At 51.4% G+C, this 16,889-nt stretch overlaps 1 protein-coding gene across 1 annotated transcript in view; it reads right to left on the bottom strand.

Moving 5' to 3' along the window:
• LOC137439250 (polycystin family receptor for egg jelly-like) overlaps window positions 1-16,889 on the bottom strand; it is a 252,807-nt gene that overhangs the window by 142,929 nt on the left and 92,989 nt on the right. Inside the window, exon 12 of the mRNA XM_078767971.1 lies at window positions 8,525-8,622. Coding sequence (XP_078624097.1) covers window positions 8,525-8,622 — 98 coding nt within the window. The remainder of the gene's footprint in view (window positions 1-8,524; window positions 8,623-16,889) is intronic.

Below are 16,889 nucleotides of genomic sequence, written 5' to 3'. Positions count from 1 at the left end.
TAAAAATCGTCTGTCCTCGGTTGCAAGACACTACCGAGTTCCAAAATGCCTCTGGAAGCAACGTGAGCACAACAACTGTTCGTCGGGAGCTTCATGAAATGGGTTTACATGGCCGAGCATCCGCACACATGCCTAAGATCACCCTGCGTGATGCCAAGCATCGGCTGGAGTGGTATAAAGCTCGCCGCCATTGGACTCTGGAGCAGTGGAAACGCGTTCTCTGGAGTGATTAATCATGCTTCACCATCTGGCAGTCGGACGGATGAATCTGCGTTTGGCATATGCCAGGAGAATGCCACCTGCCCCAATGCATAGTGCCCACTGTAAAGTTTGGTGGGGGAGGAATAATGGTCTGCGGCTGTTTTTCATGGTTCGGGCTAGGCCCCTTAGTTCCAAAGGGAAATATTAACGCTACAGCATACAATGACATTCTGGCTGATTGTGTGCTTCCAACTTTATGGCAACAGTTTGGGGAAGGCCCTTTCCTGTTTCAGCATGATAATGCCCCTGTGCACAAAGCAAGGTCCATACAGAAATGATTTTTCAAGATCGGTGTGGAAGAACTTGACTGGTCTGCACATAGCCCTGACCTCAACCCCATCAAACACCTTTGGGATGAATTGGAACGCCGACTGTGAGCCAGGCCTAATCACCCAACATCAGTGCCCGATCTCACTGATGCTCTTGTGGCTGAATGGAAGCAAATCCCCGCAGCAATGTTCCAACATCCAGTGGAAACCCTTCCCAGAAGAGTGGCAATCGCACTAGAGACTAAGATCAGATGGAAAGTACTTGAATAGATTGATTGGTTGGACGAATTTGCAACAAATGCAATACCTGAGGCACGATTATTGCTATTTGAAAACTGCGCAAAACTAATGACCAACAAAGGTTCATCAACGTTCTGCAATTCCTTTCTCCTTTGATCCCTTTCCTTTCGTCAACCTCCTTCATACAACACATCAAATCCCTCAGGAAGTTCATCAAGGTCGACTCCTTCATATAGCACATGCTGAGCCCATTCACAGCATGAAGGATGGATCACTTTTTCATCACCCTCACCCTGCCAAGAATCGCTCTTCTTCTTTTTCGTCTTTACCCTTTTTCCCACACTTTCTTGCTTTAAAGAAAAAAAGGTTGAATCGCTCCCAAAGCTGTTTTGTGCACCACCACAAACAGTCAAAATCACGTGGCGTAAAAGGAGTGGATATGGAGTAAACTTTAAGAAAACGGGGGGAAAAAAATACGAAAAGGTCCTATTTGGGGATCCACAGCTAAACTTGCTTTTCTATGCAATACACCCTAAACAACACGACTCCTAAATGATTGACATTTTTCGGTTCGGGTTGCAAGTCTTCCCTGAGCCGCCAGCGTGGCAGTCTAGATTCTATAGCACTACTCTTTGCATTAAGCCAAATGTTCAAGCTTCCAAAAACCGCTCAGCCAGCTTGCGGGCCTCGGCCCAGTGGGTTGGGGATAGGACTTAGGGTCGCTGACATTGGTCACCCTATAAACACACTTACGCGGGAGTGACGTTTGGAGCTCTGGTCCTCATCCCCGTCACCCGTTACAATTGGTTGTCTGGATTGGAAAAAAAAAACTCTTCCCCTTCTCATCCCCAATAACACTCGCGTCTGTACTATGATAAGGTCCTGAGAGGAGTGTACACCCAGTGCTGTTACAATTGGTGTTAGTAATTGGGTTTGATGGAGGATCAACGCTGTCATAGGAGAGGAAGGAGGAGTAGGGGAAGGAGAGATAGTTTTGGGGTGTGGCAGGAGTGCCCTGAAAATGCCACTTATGGGGAGTATAATAGAGCAGAGCAGCACTTATGTCATGACGACAGAGCCTCGAGAGCAGAGAAAGACTCGTGGTGTGACAGAGCCTATGGGACCAAGCAAGACTCGTGGTGTGACAGAGCCTATGGGACCGAGCAAGACTCGTGGTATGACAGAGCCTATTATATGTGTTGTGGAATTGATCCAAGACCTCGTTCACAGAAGTGAGGTTTTATTGAAATCGATTCACACTAGTCCTAGGCACACAAGCAATCAATGTATTAGCTATTGAATATTACTAGGGCATGCCCGTACTATATATAAGCTAGGACGTGCCCGTACGTGGGTGCCCGTTCCTTGCCAAAAAAAAAAAATTTGTGTAGGGGGTGTGTGTGTGTAAACATCCTAGGGCGTGCCCGTACGTGGGTGCAAAAAAACATGCGTGCAAACAACAACAACAAAAAAAAACTTTGAAACCACGTGGCAGTAACGACCACAGAACCCCCCTCCCTCTATTTACATGAATGGTTTGGTCCATTCGCAACGACCACAGAACCCCCCCCCCCCCCTCTATTTACATGAATGGTTTGGTCCATTCGCAAAGCCAAAGCGAACGACCACAGAACCCCCCCCCCCCCCCCCCCCCCCCTCTATTTACATGAATGGTTTGGTCCATTCGCAAAGCCAAAGCGAACGACCACAGAACACCCCCCCCCCCCCCCCCCCCCCTCTATTTACATGAATGGTTTGGTCCATTCGCAAAGCCAAAGCGAACGGCGAACGGCTAAATCGCCATAGCTCGGTAAGTACTTGTCCGATTAATTTCAAACCTTGAAAAGGCACATCCTCGGGTCCCCAGCAATATACCTGGCAAGTTTCAAGTATATCGGACCGGTAGTTGTCGAGAAACAGCGGTCACAGACAAACAAACAAACGTACAAACGTACAAACGTACAAACAAACACACAGAGATTACTGGAATTATAGATAGATAAAGTATAAGTATAAAGCGCGGTGCTACGCACGCTCCTTGCTTACCAAGAAGGAAGCGGACAACGCGGGTAAAACAAAAGAGTCTTTATTGACAAGAGGTCACTGTAGCACTGGCGCACTCCGGGCTGCGCGCCCGGTGTATATCCTGAGGCCACGCCTACCCCTCGGCGTGGCCGACGCCCACTTGGTGCGCGGAATGATGTCACCACGCCAGTGGGCTTCCGTGTCCGCCACACGCGCCCCCCCAGAATTCCCGCGCACCTGGAGGGCCAGTTTGCGGGGCAAACGGATGACCCGGCCGAAGCGCCCTCTGGCGTCCGGGGTGCAGGGATGCCAGCTGGGATGCCCCCGGCTGTACCCGGGATGGGTGCCGGACCGGGGGGCGGCGTGCTGGGCGGTGCCGGGGGTCCGCCCGCAGGGGGGCGGCCCCGACGTGGGGGCCGTGCCACCAGCGGTGGGTGGTCCACGTCGAGGTGGGCCGGCTTGAGGCGGTCTATGGAGACCCGGTCAGGAGTGCCGCCGATGTCCAGGGTGAAATGTTTCACCCTGGTCTCCAGCACGCGGAAAGGCCCGTCGTACGGGGGCCGCAGTGGTGTCCGGTGGGCGTCGTGCCGGACGAAGACGTACTCCGCGGTGCGGAGCTCCGGGGCGACGTGTGTAGGAGGGTGCCCGTGGTGCGCCGTCGGCACCGGGGCGAACCTCTGGGCGGTCTCCTGCAGCGCGGCACGCTCCTGCGCCGCGGACCATGGTGCCGTGGGGTCAGGGAGGAACTCGCCCGGCACCCGCAGCGGTTGTCCAAAAACCAACTCCGCCGCGGAGGTGTGCAGGTCGTCCTTGGCCGCCGTCCGGAGGCCCAGCAGGACCCAGGGGAGCCTGTCGACCCAGCCGCCGTCGCAGAGGGTGGCCCAGAGCGCGGCCTTCAAGGAGCGGTGGAAGCGCTTGCACAGGCCGTTGGCCTGGGGGTGGTAGGCCGTGGTTCGGTGCAGCTGGACCCCGAGCCCCCGCGCGACCGCCCCCCAGAGCTCCGAGGTGAACTGGGGGCCGCGGTCGGACGAGATGTCCGAGGGGGCGCCGAACCGGGCGACCCAGGTGGCGATGAACGCCTGTGCGACGTCCGCCAAAGGCACGGCCTCCAGCCACCGGGTGGTGCGGTCCACCATGGTGAGGACATGGGTGAAACCCCGCGAGGGGGGCAGAGGTCCCACCAGGTCCACGTGAACGTGGTCGAACCGACGTTCCGGCACCGTAAACGGGGCCAAAGGGGCCTGGGTGTGTCGGTGCACCTTTGCGCGCTGGCACGCGAGGCACGTCCTGGTCCAGCCGCGGACGGCCTTCCGGAGGCCATGCCAGACAAACTTGTTGGCGACCAACCTCTGGGAGGCCTTCGTGCCCGGGTGGGACAGGCCGTGGATGGCGTCAAAAACCTGGCGCTGCCAGCCTGCGGGCACGATGGGGCGAGGCCGCCCGAGGGAGACGTCGCAAACGAGGGCCGTGCCCGCGCCGTCGAAGGGCACCTCGGTGACGCGGAGGCCCGTGACGGCGGTCCGCAGGGCCTGGACCCCGGGGTCGGCGGCCTGGTCCGTCGCCATCCGGGCATAGTCGATGCCAAGGTGGACTGCGTGGGCGACGGCCCGGGAAAGGAAATCGGCCACCGGGTTGTCCTTTCCCGCGACATGCCAGATGTCCGTCGTGTACTCGGACACGGCCGCGAGGTGACGCTGTTGCCGGGCCGACCATGGCTCGGCGACCTTGCCCATCGCGAAAACCAGCGGCTTGTGGTCGACGAAGGCCGTGAACGCACGGCCCTCGAGCAGATGGCGGAAGTGCCTGACCGCCAGGTGAAGCCCAAGCAACTCGCGGTCGAAGGTACTGTAACGGTGTTCGGGCGGGCGATGCTGCCGGCTGAAGAACACCAGCGGTTGCCAGGCACCACGCACCCATTGCTCGTACACCGCGCCCACCTCGTAGTCTGAGGCGTCGGAGGTGAGGGCGATCGGTGCATCGGGCGCCGGGTGCGCGAGCATGGTGGCGTTGGCCAAGGTGAGCTTCGCGCCCGAGAACGCCGTGTCCATCTGCTCAGTCCAGGTAACGTCACCTTTGCCCGGCTTCCCTCGAAGGGCCTCGTGTAAGGGGCGCAAGAGCTGGGCGATGCGGGGCAGGAACCGATGGTAAAAGTTTACCATGCCCAGGAACTCCTGGAGCCCCTTAATCGTGCGGGGGCACGGAAACCCCTTCACCGCCTCCACCTTGGCCGGTAGGGGGACGGCCCCGTGCCTGGTGACGCGGTGCCCCAAAAAGTCGATGCCGGTGACGCCGAACCAGCACTTGGCGGGGTTCACGATGAGGCCATGCTGGCCCAGGCGTTCGAAGAGCGTACGGAGGTGATGAAGATGCTCTTCGCGGGACGCGCTGGCGACGAGGATGTCGTCCAGGTAGACGTACAAAAAATCCAAGCCACGCAAGACGCTGTCCATTAGGCGCTGGAACGCCTGAGCCGCATTTTTCAAACCGAAGGGCATCCGAAGAAATTCGAAAAGCCCGAATGGCGTGATGACAGCCGTCTTCGGGATGTCCTCCGGCCTGACAGGGACCTGATGGTAGCCGCGTACGAGGTCCACCTTTGAAAAGAAGGACATCCCCGCCAACCGGGCGGAGAAGTCCTGGATGTGGGGGACGGGGTAGCGGTCGGGGGTGGTGGCGTCGTTGAAGTGCCGGTAGTCCCCGCACGGTCGCCATCCCCCGCCTGGCTTGGGCACGATGTGGAGCGGGGACGCCCACGCGCTCTCGGAGCGCCGCACGATGCCGAGCCGCTCCAGCATAGCGAACTCCGCTTTAGCTACGGCGAGCTTCGTCGGCTCGAGGCGGCGTGCCCGGGCGTAGACCGGTGGCCTGGCGGTGGGGATGTGGTGTTCCACCCCGTGTTTGACGGCCCCCGCCGAGAAAGTGGGCCACGTGAGGGCCGGGAAACCCGCGAGGAGGCGGGTGAATTCGTCTGCTGCCGGAAGCGTACAGATGAACCTGGCCGGAACTGAACCGCTCAGCAAGCCGCTCGGCGAGCCGCTCTGTGAGATGCTCAACGAGCCGGGCAGCGCGCACGCGAGCGAGCTGAACGTCTCAGCCTGGACAAGCCTTCTGCGCTTTACATCCACCAGTAATCCAGTAACACATAAGAAGTCCGCGCCGAGCAGTGCCATGGGCACGTCGGCCGTAATGAACGACCAACGGAAAACCTGCCCTCCGAACCGCAGAGAGAGACAGCGTTTTCCGTACGTGCGTATAGACGTACCATTGGCCGCAAGCAGCGCGGGACCTCGGCCCGTGGTTTGCTTGTCGGACGTACCGGCAGGAACGACACTCACCTGTGCTCCCGTGTCGCACAGGTAACGGCGCCTGGACAAGGTGTCCGTTATGTACAGGAGGCTGTTTGAATTGCCGACGCTCAAAGCCGCCACCGAGCGTCGGCTCGCCCGTTTCCCGACCTGCCGAATGAGCACGGCGGGCGACACTGCCGAGCCTCGTGGCCGAACTTGGCGTGGAAGAAACACCAGGTGGGCGGCTGCGGCGGCGGAGGCCGCGGTTTTCTTCGCGGCGGCGGCGGACACGAGCGGTGCATCAGGGAAAGCCTCGGGAGCCGCGGCGACCACGCCAAGACTCGCCTGCGTGTCCAAAGCCGCGTAGTACTTGTCAGCCTTGGCAGCGAGTGCCCGGGGTTCCGTTAAGGCGGAACCGGCCAACGCGATGCGGACCCGTGCCGGCAGCTGGCGTCGAAATAACACCTGGAATAGGGCATTCGGGGTTTCGTCGCCCATGAGCGCCAGCATATGATCCATACGGACCGACGGTCGCGTGTCCCCGAGGTCGGGGAGGTCCAAAAGGCGATCGGCCCGTGCGTCCACCGTAAGGCCGAACGTGGCGAGGAGGAGACTCTTTATCGCCTCGTACCTGTCGTCGGCCGGTGGGGTCCTCAGGACCGACACGACGCGGGCGGCCGTGCTGGCCCCGAGGGAGGCGACCACGTGGCAGTAACGTGTCTCGTCCGCCGTGATGCCTCGAAGCCTGAACTGGGCTTCGGCCTGCAGGAACCAGATCTCCGCCTGAGCTTCCCAGAACTCGGGGAGCTTCATTGCTACCGCGTTGGTTGCCATGTCGGGTGGTCAGCGACGGCTGACCAGAACGTCGGAGGGTCACCAATTAAAGCGCGGTGCTACGCGCGCTCCTTGCTTACCAAGAAGGAAGCGGCCAACGCGGGTAAAACAAGAGTCTTTATTGACAAGAGGTCACTGTAGCACTGGCGCGCTCCGGGCTGCGCGCCCGTTGTATATCCTGAGGCCACGCCTACCCCTCAGCGTGGCCGCCGCCCACTTGGTGCGTGGAATGATGTCACCACGCCAGTGGGCTTCCGTGTCCGCCACAAGTATAAAGTTTACTCAAGCAAAGTATAAAGACCAAGCCTTCAATTTGGTCTTACGAATGTGAATGCAGCGCAGATCACAACATGGTACATGCAGAACACGTAATTCTCTCCTAGCACATAAAGAGCGCTCGATTATATATCCAAGCACGCATGAGAACACCACACCCCAGAATCCTCCTCTTCTCCTTATTCTTCTTCTTCTTTAGTTTACGACATTCTCCCTCCCTTAGAGGCTCGAACATTAGTAGCGTAAAATCTACCAGCCAAAGCGAGTAGGTAGCTGACATGGTCGGCCAGCACGAGTGCGACAAACTCCGTCAGCGCCCAGTACCCAGCAAAGGCAAACTCCTCTCGTCGGACGGCTTACCCTGAGGACGCTGAGGGCTCACCGGCGCAGCTGACAAACCCACTGGATCCGAAGCTGTATCGCTAATAGCAGCTTCGGCCGGTCGCGAATATAACTTGGAGGGAGGGGGTGGGGGGGATCGTGGCGTCAACGACCTGTTTTCTGCATGGAGCAAGATGACGGACCGATACGGTAGTCTCTCTACCGCCGGGCAGCCGAATATGCACATTCGCGATTCGCTTCCAAAATGTCCACGCAGTCAACCAGTGGCTCGTATTTGCTCTGTCGGGCTGTGCTTTTCAGAAAGGCAGGTCCCGACTCGGCCAACCACGAGGGTAGCGGCTGCCGGCTGGGACTATGGTGCTGGTACCGGAACATTCTTTCATGAGGGGTGGCATTAGTCGCAGTACACAACAGGGACCGAATAGCATGCAGCGCTTCCGGCAACACGCGCTCCCACATGTTCAAGATCATCCCACGTGTCCGCAAAGCCATGGTAACCGCCCGCCATATAATCCTGTTGTAACGTTCAATCAAGCCGTTTCCTTGGGGGTTATAAGCAGTAGTGCGGCTAGAAGCAATTTCCCACTCCAGGAGAAATTGCTTGATTTCCCGGGATAGGAAGGCTGTCCCCCGGTCACTGTGGACAGAAGCAAGGTATCCGAACATAAGAAACAACTGCTGGAGACATCTAATTACGGTAGTGGAGGACATGTCAACGTACAGAAATGCGAAAGGAAGGCGAAGGTGGACGACAAGTGTACTCCCACCCCGAGGGTAGGGGTGCCCGCTAGTAATTACAATTAATAACGTACAATCGAGATGCGATCCAAATACACTTGTACTAAGACTTTTGAAACATATTGTATATGTTTATTGGATTTCCTTATTCCTCATACAAATTCTCTGCCTCAGGAAAGAAACTCAACTTTGTGTGATGACAGACCACGAGCACCTCGTTTTCCCTCATAATATCATTGTATGGTTACTTACCTCCCCCCATCCTGTTATCCACACATCGTTTGTTAGGTTTTTTACCATACACACCACCTGCTTCACTTTCAAAGAAATCATGCTGGTCATGTTGGATCCTGTGAGGAGACAATTAAACACAATTGATTTAGCTATTTTTCTCCTTTTGTCACTGTACAGTAATTTAGGGAGGCCACTGAGGCCTCATCTAGAATATTGTGTTCAGTTTTGGTCACCACATCTGAGGATGGAGAATAACTACCATAGAGAGGGTTCAGCAGCATTCAGCAACCATAATGAATCTGGACAATAGCTAGACTAAGCTATGAGAAGCGGCTGAAGGGGACAGAACTTTGTATGTTAGAAAGGGGATGATTACGAGGGGATCAGATGGAGAGGTTTAACATAATGAAGGCTATATGTATATACAAAATAAGTGCGAAAGAGTTTTTCAGCAAAATATCCACCCGCAAGGACCTCTCCCCTCTGGGCTGGCTCCCCTGCCTCACATCTTGCTCAGCTTGATGGAGTACTGCTCTCCCCTCTGAACTGGCTCCCCTGCCTCACATCTTACTCAGCTTGGTGGAGTACTGCTCTCCCCTCTGGACTGGCTCCCCTGCCTCAACTCTTGCTCAGCTTGTCAAAGTATTGTTCTCCTCTCTGGGCTGGCTCCCCTGCCTCACATCTTGCTCAGCTTGATGGAGTACTGCTCTCCCCTCTGGGCTGGCTCGCCTGCCTCACATGTTGCTCAGCTTGATGGAATACTGCTCTCCCCTCTGGGCTGGCTCCCCTGCCTCACATCTTGCTCAGCTTGTCAAAGTATTGTTCTGCTCTCTGGGCTGGCTCCCCTGCCTCACATGTTGCTCAGCTTGGTGGAGTACTGCTCTCCCCTCTGGGCTGGCTCCCCTGCCTCACATCTTTCTGAGCTTGATGGAGTACTGCTGCTTCTGGTGTCTCAACAATGGATGGAGGTCCTCAATGCCAAACATGAAATCAGAGCTGTCTCCCTTGACATATCACGTGCCTTCGATACGGTCGGGCACCCCGCTCTGCTCACCAAACTCTCCTCCTATGGTATCCATGGAAATCTCCACGCATGGACTTCCTCTCCAGTGGCAATCAACGTGTGGCCCTGAATTCGATTTCTCTCATCCCCCCCCCCCCCCTCCCCTTCCTGTTCAGGCTGCAGTTCCCTAAGGCAGTGTTCTGGGCCCTGTGCTTTTTCTGGTCTTCATCAATGATCTCTCCGACTCTCTGGAAAATCCTCTATCTCTTTGCTAATGACTCCACTCTCTGCCGCTCCATACTTCATCCCTCAGATCGGCAGTCTGCAGCCTCCACACTCCCTGCAGACCTGGACAAAATCACAGACTGGTCAAACAAGTGGAACATGTCTTTCAATCCTGACAAATCTGACACTCTCACAATGGCTCTCCGAAAAGACCGTCTGGAAAACCCTCCCATCTACTTCCTCAACAATCCACTCGAAGACGTTCTGTCACTCAAGCTTTAGAGTCTCACCATCTGCCATGATCTTTCCTGGGAAAACCACATTTGCAAGCTGGCCTCCAAAGCCATTCACCGGCGGGGCATCATCCATCGTGCAAAGTCCTTCCTTGGCACTACTGAGCCTCTCACCACATACAAAGCTTTCATCTGCAGCTTAATGGAGTACTGCTCTCCCCTCAGGGCTGGTGCTCCTGCCTCACACCTACCTCGGGTTCACGCTGTTGAAACCAAAGCTTTCAGGATCATTGGTATCTCACACGATGAAGCTAGCTCCGAGGGCCTATAACTCATCATTCACCGCAGGCAGGTTGGTGGTCTTTCTGTCTTCTACCGACTCCTCTCCGACCTAGCACCCCCAGCTCTGTCTGTGCTCTGTCCCCCAAATATTCCTACAGGTCGCACAAGATCTGCCAGCAACCCGCTTCTGGTGAAACTGCCAAAATCAAGACTCTCTGCTCACCTTCACTCTTTCATTCCTCTTTTATCCCGCCTCTGGAACAAACTCCCTCGCTCTCTTCAATCCCACTCCTCCCTCCAGGTCTTTAAAACAGCTGTTCACCACCATCTCTTATCTTCCCCCATCCAAAACCTTGATCTTTTCTACCCCCGTTAATTCACCCCAGATCCACTTTTTTGAAATACCGACTTCTTTCCTGGAAGTCCTAGCAGTGTCCTTGTGTTTTATACCTCTCAACCCCCTCCCCCCCCCCCCCCCCCATTCTCATGCCTCCTCCCCCCAAGCCCTCTCCCTCCCACAGATCGTCCGATGTCCCTGTTCTCTACTGTTGTACTTGTGTGCTTCCCTCTCTCTCCCCACATTGTCTCCCGCTCCCTTTATTATATGTTTTATGTGTCCGTTTGTTTTTTTGTGATTACTGTTAGCTCTTACACGAACCTCGATCTTGTATACAAAAACAACAAGAAAAAGAGCAATCAGAGATTGCAAACCCACGCCAGGATGTATTTTCAGTATTTTTTAAGGCTTTTGTGTTAAAACAAATCTGGCGGTCGAACCACGTGACCGATGACGTCATCATTATTTTTTTCCTAAACTAATATATTCCTAGATTATGCTCAAGTAATTTCATCTTGATCGGATGAAGTTTTGTACTTGTCGAATTATGACGTCATAGTGGAGGCACTGATGACATCATCATTAACATATTTTATTCCCCATGGAGAGTTCTTTACAAATAGCCATGTCTCAATTTTTTCTGGTCAGCACTTTCGGAGATATAGAGGTGCAAAGTTTTTCGGTTTTTCCAAGATGGCGGCCGAACCACGTGACCGATGACATCATCATTATTTTTTGTCTCCACCAGTTTATGCAGACATGGCGCTCAAGAAATTGCATCTTGATTGGATGAAGTTTTGTACTTGTCGAATTATGACATCATAATGGAGGCCTTGGGCCTAGAGAATTAAAAATTCTGCGCAGTCTATTCCAGGGCAGGACAAATATGTGTGTAAAGTATGGCGATTCTATGTGCAACGGTGTAGACGTAGTACTGCGCAAAAAAAAGACAGACAAACAGACAGACAAACCAACCAACCAGCAAACGTGCCGGAATCTTTTCCGGCAAGTCATGAAAAATCGGTCAGAGAACGAGGACTTGCCGGAATGTACTTTTTTATCGGCCATTTTGGACAAATATGGCGGCCGAACCACGTGACTGATGACGTCATCATTATTTGTTTTCTAAACTAATTTATTCCTTGATTATGCTCAAGAAATTTCATCTTAATCGGATGAAGTTTTGTACTTGTCGAATTATGACGTCATAATGGAGGCACCTATGACATCATCATTAACATATTTTATTCCCCATGGAGAGTTCTTTACAAAGAGCCATGTCTCAATTTTTTCTATTCTGCACTTTCGGAGATATAGAGGTGCAAAGTTTTTCGGTTTTTCCAAGATGGCGGCCGAACCATGTGACCGATGACATCATCATTAACATATTTTATTCCGCATGGAGAGTTCTTTACAATGAGCCATGTCTCAATTTTTTCTGGTCAGCACTTTCGGAGATATAGAGGTGCAAAGTTTTTCGGTTTTTTCAAGATGGCGACCGAACCACGTGACCGATGACATCATCATTATTTTTTGTCTCCACCAGTTTATGCCGACGTGGTGCTCAAGAAATTGCATCTTGATTGAATGAAGTTTTGTACTTGTCGAATTATCGAATTATGACGTCATAATGGAGGCACCTATGACATCATCCTTAACATATTTTATTCCCCATGGAGATTTCTTTACAATGAGCCATGTCTCAATTTTTTCTATTCAGCACTTTCGGAGATAGAGTGGTGCAAAGTGTTTCGGTTTTTCCAAGATGGCGGCCGAACCACGTGACCGATGACGTCATTATTTCTTTTCCCCACCAGTTTATGCCAACATGGCACTCAAGAAATTGCATCTTGATTGGATGAAGTTTTGTACTTGTGGAATTATGACGTCATGATAGAGGCACCTATGACATCATCATTAACATATTTTATTCCCCATGGAGAGTTCTTTACAATGAGCCATGTCTCAATTTTTTCTATTCAGCACTTTCAGAGATATAGAGGTGCAAAGTTTTTCGTTTTTTCCAAGATGGCGGCCGAACCACGTGATCTATGACGTCATAATCATTAAAAATTATACAGGTGGAGTTGCACCTATGGCGAAAATTTCCTGTCAATCGGACCAACGGTTGCAGAGAAAATCATATTTATTCTGTGCGGACAAACGGACTCAAATGCAATATCTTCTCCTCTGGCGAGGGTAATAAACATATCCAGAAAACATGATAATTATTTAAACCTGTTGACGTGATCTGAATTAGGTCATTTTCTCAACTTTGTAAGATGAACTACCAGCATTAATTTTGCCATTTATCCAACTCTTAGTGTAAGTTTCCTTTTGGAAATATTCAGTTTTCCTGGAATTCGATGAGATGTACACCACAGGTCAAAAGTTTTAGAACACCTCAATTTTTCCAATTTTTATTGAAATTTACGCAGTTTAATGTCTCAATGTACTCTGAAATTAAGCATAGAACAAACAAACAATTGGAGATTTAAAAAAAGAAATCATAGAATCATTTTGTTTAACAAAATTTAATTTAAATTTTTGACTCAGCAAAGTGGCCACCTTTTGCAGATATAACCGCCGAACACACTCATTGCATACTTTCTGCAATGGAAATCAAATATTGTTCGGGAAGTTCTTCCCAACACTTGCAGAAGTTCCCACAAATGTGTTGCACTTGTCGGTTGCTTTTTGTCTCACCCTTCTGTCCAGTTCATGCCAAACCAGCTCGATGGGGTTTAAGTCTGGAGACTGTGCTGGCCATTCCATGATTTGAAGCCGACCGTCTTGTTCTTTTCCTCGAAGGTAGTTTTGACACAGCCTGGAGGTGTGTTTAGGGTCATTATCTTGCTGTAGGATGAACCCCTGACCAACTAGGTGTATACCAGAGGGTATTGCATGGCGCTGCAAAATGCTGTGGTAGCCCTTTTGGTTCAGGGTGCCAGTCACTCTGTGCAAGTCGCCGACTCTGGATCCAGCAAAAGAGCCCCAGACCATCATGCTTCCTCCTCCATGTTTGACAGTTGGTGGCACACACCGAGGAACCATCCTTTCGCCTACTCGACGGCTTACAGAAACCCTGCCTGATGAACCAAAGATTTCAAATTTTGATTCATCGGTCCATAAGACCTTCTTCCCGTCTTCATTAGTCCACTGGCGGTGCTTCATGGCCCAGGCAAGCCTCTTTTTCTTATTTTGCCATCTTAGCAATGGCTTTCTTACTGCCACTCGACCTGTCAAACCTGCAGCTCAAAGTCTTCTCTTCACAGTTGAAACTGAGACTTGCTTACTTCGACCAGTGTTAAGCTGTGCTTGAAGCTGTTGTCCTGTGAGCCGCCTATCACACAAGCTGTTGACTCTCAGAAACTTGTCTTCTGATTCTGTTGTGGCTTTGGGTCTGCCAGACCTCTTCCTGTCAGTTTCCTCCAGTTTCCAATATACTACTTCCTGCAGTGCAATATTGTCCAAATAATGCTTCAAAGGATGTAATAACAGTCTGTTCCAAAACTGCTTTAATACAGACAGGGGGTTTGTAATCAAGTAATCAGCAGAGGTTGGGACACCTGTAGGAATTGTTTGCATCAACTTTCAAGGCTTAATTTACTTACATTGCTGCAGAACAGCTGTAAGTTGTTAACCCATTACTTGTTCCCTGAAGAGGCCTTTTTTACAATATAACTGTGCAATTTACATTATTTTCCCGTTTTTGCTAACCTCCACTTTTTTTTTAACCTCGAGCAGTTTACTGCTCACCTTTGTACCATTTAATGTTATTCACTGGACAGTAAACTGTGTAAATTTCAATAAAATCTGGAAAAATTGAGGTGTTCTAAAACTTTTGACCGGTAGTGTAGAACACAATCATTTCAGAGTATAGAATTAGCGAAAGCTATATATATGCCGTCATGTACATGGAGCATGCTTAGTGACGTCAGCAATTGTGTGCCGCCACCATCTTGGAGTACAGGGTATTTTTTTTACAAGTTGCCCATAAATTCGTACACAATTTTTAGACTAAGAATCGATTATATCTTGTCATTTCCGACAACGTTTCTATATACTCGTAGGCAAAAAATATCGCGGCAAAAAATTATTAACGGAGAAAATGCGAATAGAAATTACCTCCTTCCGACGAGAAAGAGCCAATCATAGAGCAGCGATACATCATGTGATCATATCGGCCAATGAGCGGCCTTCGCGGTTGGCGGTTCGGGTTAGATTTAAGTTAGAGTTACATGAGATTCATTCAAATTTGATGTTTATTTCGGTCAAAATAACTCATTTTTGATTATTGGGTGGGATTATTGGGAATTTTAACCTTAAATTTGTACATTCTAAAATACTCTTTTATGCACAAATCAGAATAATCACGTTTTACTGATGAAAAAAAAAAAGTTTTTTTTTTTACATGTTATGTAACTCCTGAATATTTTTTGGACTTTACATTGTATTACTACACGATGACATGAGTAAAATATTGTTGTGGTTATGAGAACCAAATAAATCCTCCAGTGTTGTGGTTGAGCTCCAAATTAATCTTCTCATTGTTAAGCAGTTATTTTATAATTTTCGTTTAACTATCTAAACTTCTAAAGTCTGTGTTGATAGGTCTGTGTTGCGATTGTGCAGTGAGGAACCCCAAATATAATTCTTTATCATTCCACATTACTTTAAGGGGACCATCTGCCAAATATTTTCTTCAACTACGAACACATTATCCCCGCAGTCCACCCCCGCTCACTCCCACTTGTAACCACTTCACGAGCCGCTCTGTCCAAAGATCACGCAATAATCAGACACTCGCGAACCTATTCTCTTCACAAGTGTCGAAACTTCAAACGCCAACTTGCGACGCTGGTTATTCACGCATGGAGGGCAGGATCTCCCAGGAATCCTTTGTTCTTGCCCCATATATTTTTTTGGTGTTCTTAGTCTAGGCTTGTATGAGAGCTAACACATATAACATATTGCTACGGTTTTGAGATTGGCACATATTGATCATTAAAGGTTAAAGGGTTGCCCCCCATAGTTAGTCCACGAGCAACACGTAGGCCACCTTAGAGTATTAGTTATGTCATAGTATGTATAAGTATAGGCCATTTCCACTAGTAATATATGCGTTGTGTAAAGACATGAGTTTAGGTCCCTTCATTTTTACGTCCACCCTCCAAGTTCCACCTCCAGGGACATAATTGATCCCGCGCCCCATTTGGCTGACCCCCCTCAGTTTGTTACGCTTTGGCTACCCGCAGCATTTGTTACGCTTTGGCTGCCAGCAGCATTCGCTGCCCTTTGTTCGCTCACTAGTCGAGTAACATGAGGTAGGCCTAAGAGGGAGGAGCGCGGGGTCGGGGTGGGGTGGCGTCAAAGCAGCACGTCAGAGGCGATGACGGTAAGGGCCACCAGCCAACCAGGGCTCGAAGGGCATGGCGTGATAGGGCGTGGTAAGGCGCGTCTGGTAAGTGCTAGAAGGTTTGCGGGGCGTGCCTATAAAAGCCTTGGCACAAAGCCCTTAAAGAGGACTTACGAGGAGTGGTGAGCAGGACTTGCAAGAGAGCACGAGAGAGAACGAGGAGGACTGATTGGCACAAGAGAACTCGCAAGGGGAGAGCGCACGCGAGAGGACTGGGAAGAACGTAATTCGCAGCGCTCGCTTTGGGGACATTGCGCTATATCTCAGTATTACGTACGCACCGAAGGAAAGGCAGCCAGACGCGCCGGTGGCGAATATCGCTTATTCAGCCACGCGAGTGAACGTGGCAATAGCCGCCAGTGTTAACCGCGAGCCGCCAGAGCCCAGACCCTACCGTTCGCCCCGTATTATCCCGTGTGCGCCAAACGACATGCGGAGAGCTCCTGCCCCTCTACTTACCATCTGCCCAGGACGAACCGGAGGCCAGAGGGAGTTGCACAAGAGCCATCCCTGGACGTGGTGAACATCATCCTGCAACTGCAAACCCCATGTGAGTGTGTCTGTGTGTGAGACGGGCCCGTTTGTCCTGGGGATTAAGTTGACTGTATAAGGCTGCACTGTGTCTCTCTTTCTGGAATCATTGCAAATAGTGTGAATAAATTCTGTTCTTCCTTTCTTCCCATTTTGACCGCTTCTGTGATTTCTCCATTGGCTAAGCGTGGTACGAGTAAGATCGCTAGAACCGGGTTCACCAACTAAACGGCACGGATCGCGTCTACGCATCGCTCGGCGTCTCAGCACGCGCGATTCGTGCGGGGCTTATTTCCTCGTTTCTGGGCAGCGCGAGTAATTAGGTAATAGTGATTCTAGTCCTACGACCCTAT

Source organism: Myxine glutinosa, chromosome 14, assembly GCF_964187855.1.
Source record: "Myxine glutinosa chromosome 14, kmMyxGlut1.1, whole genome shotgun sequence".
In the NCBI taxonomy this organism is placed as follows: Eukaryota; Metazoa; Chordata; class Myxini; order Myxiniformes; family Myxinidae; genus Myxine; species Myxine glutinosa.
This window is presented reverse-complemented; position numbering and strand designations above follow the sequence as displayed.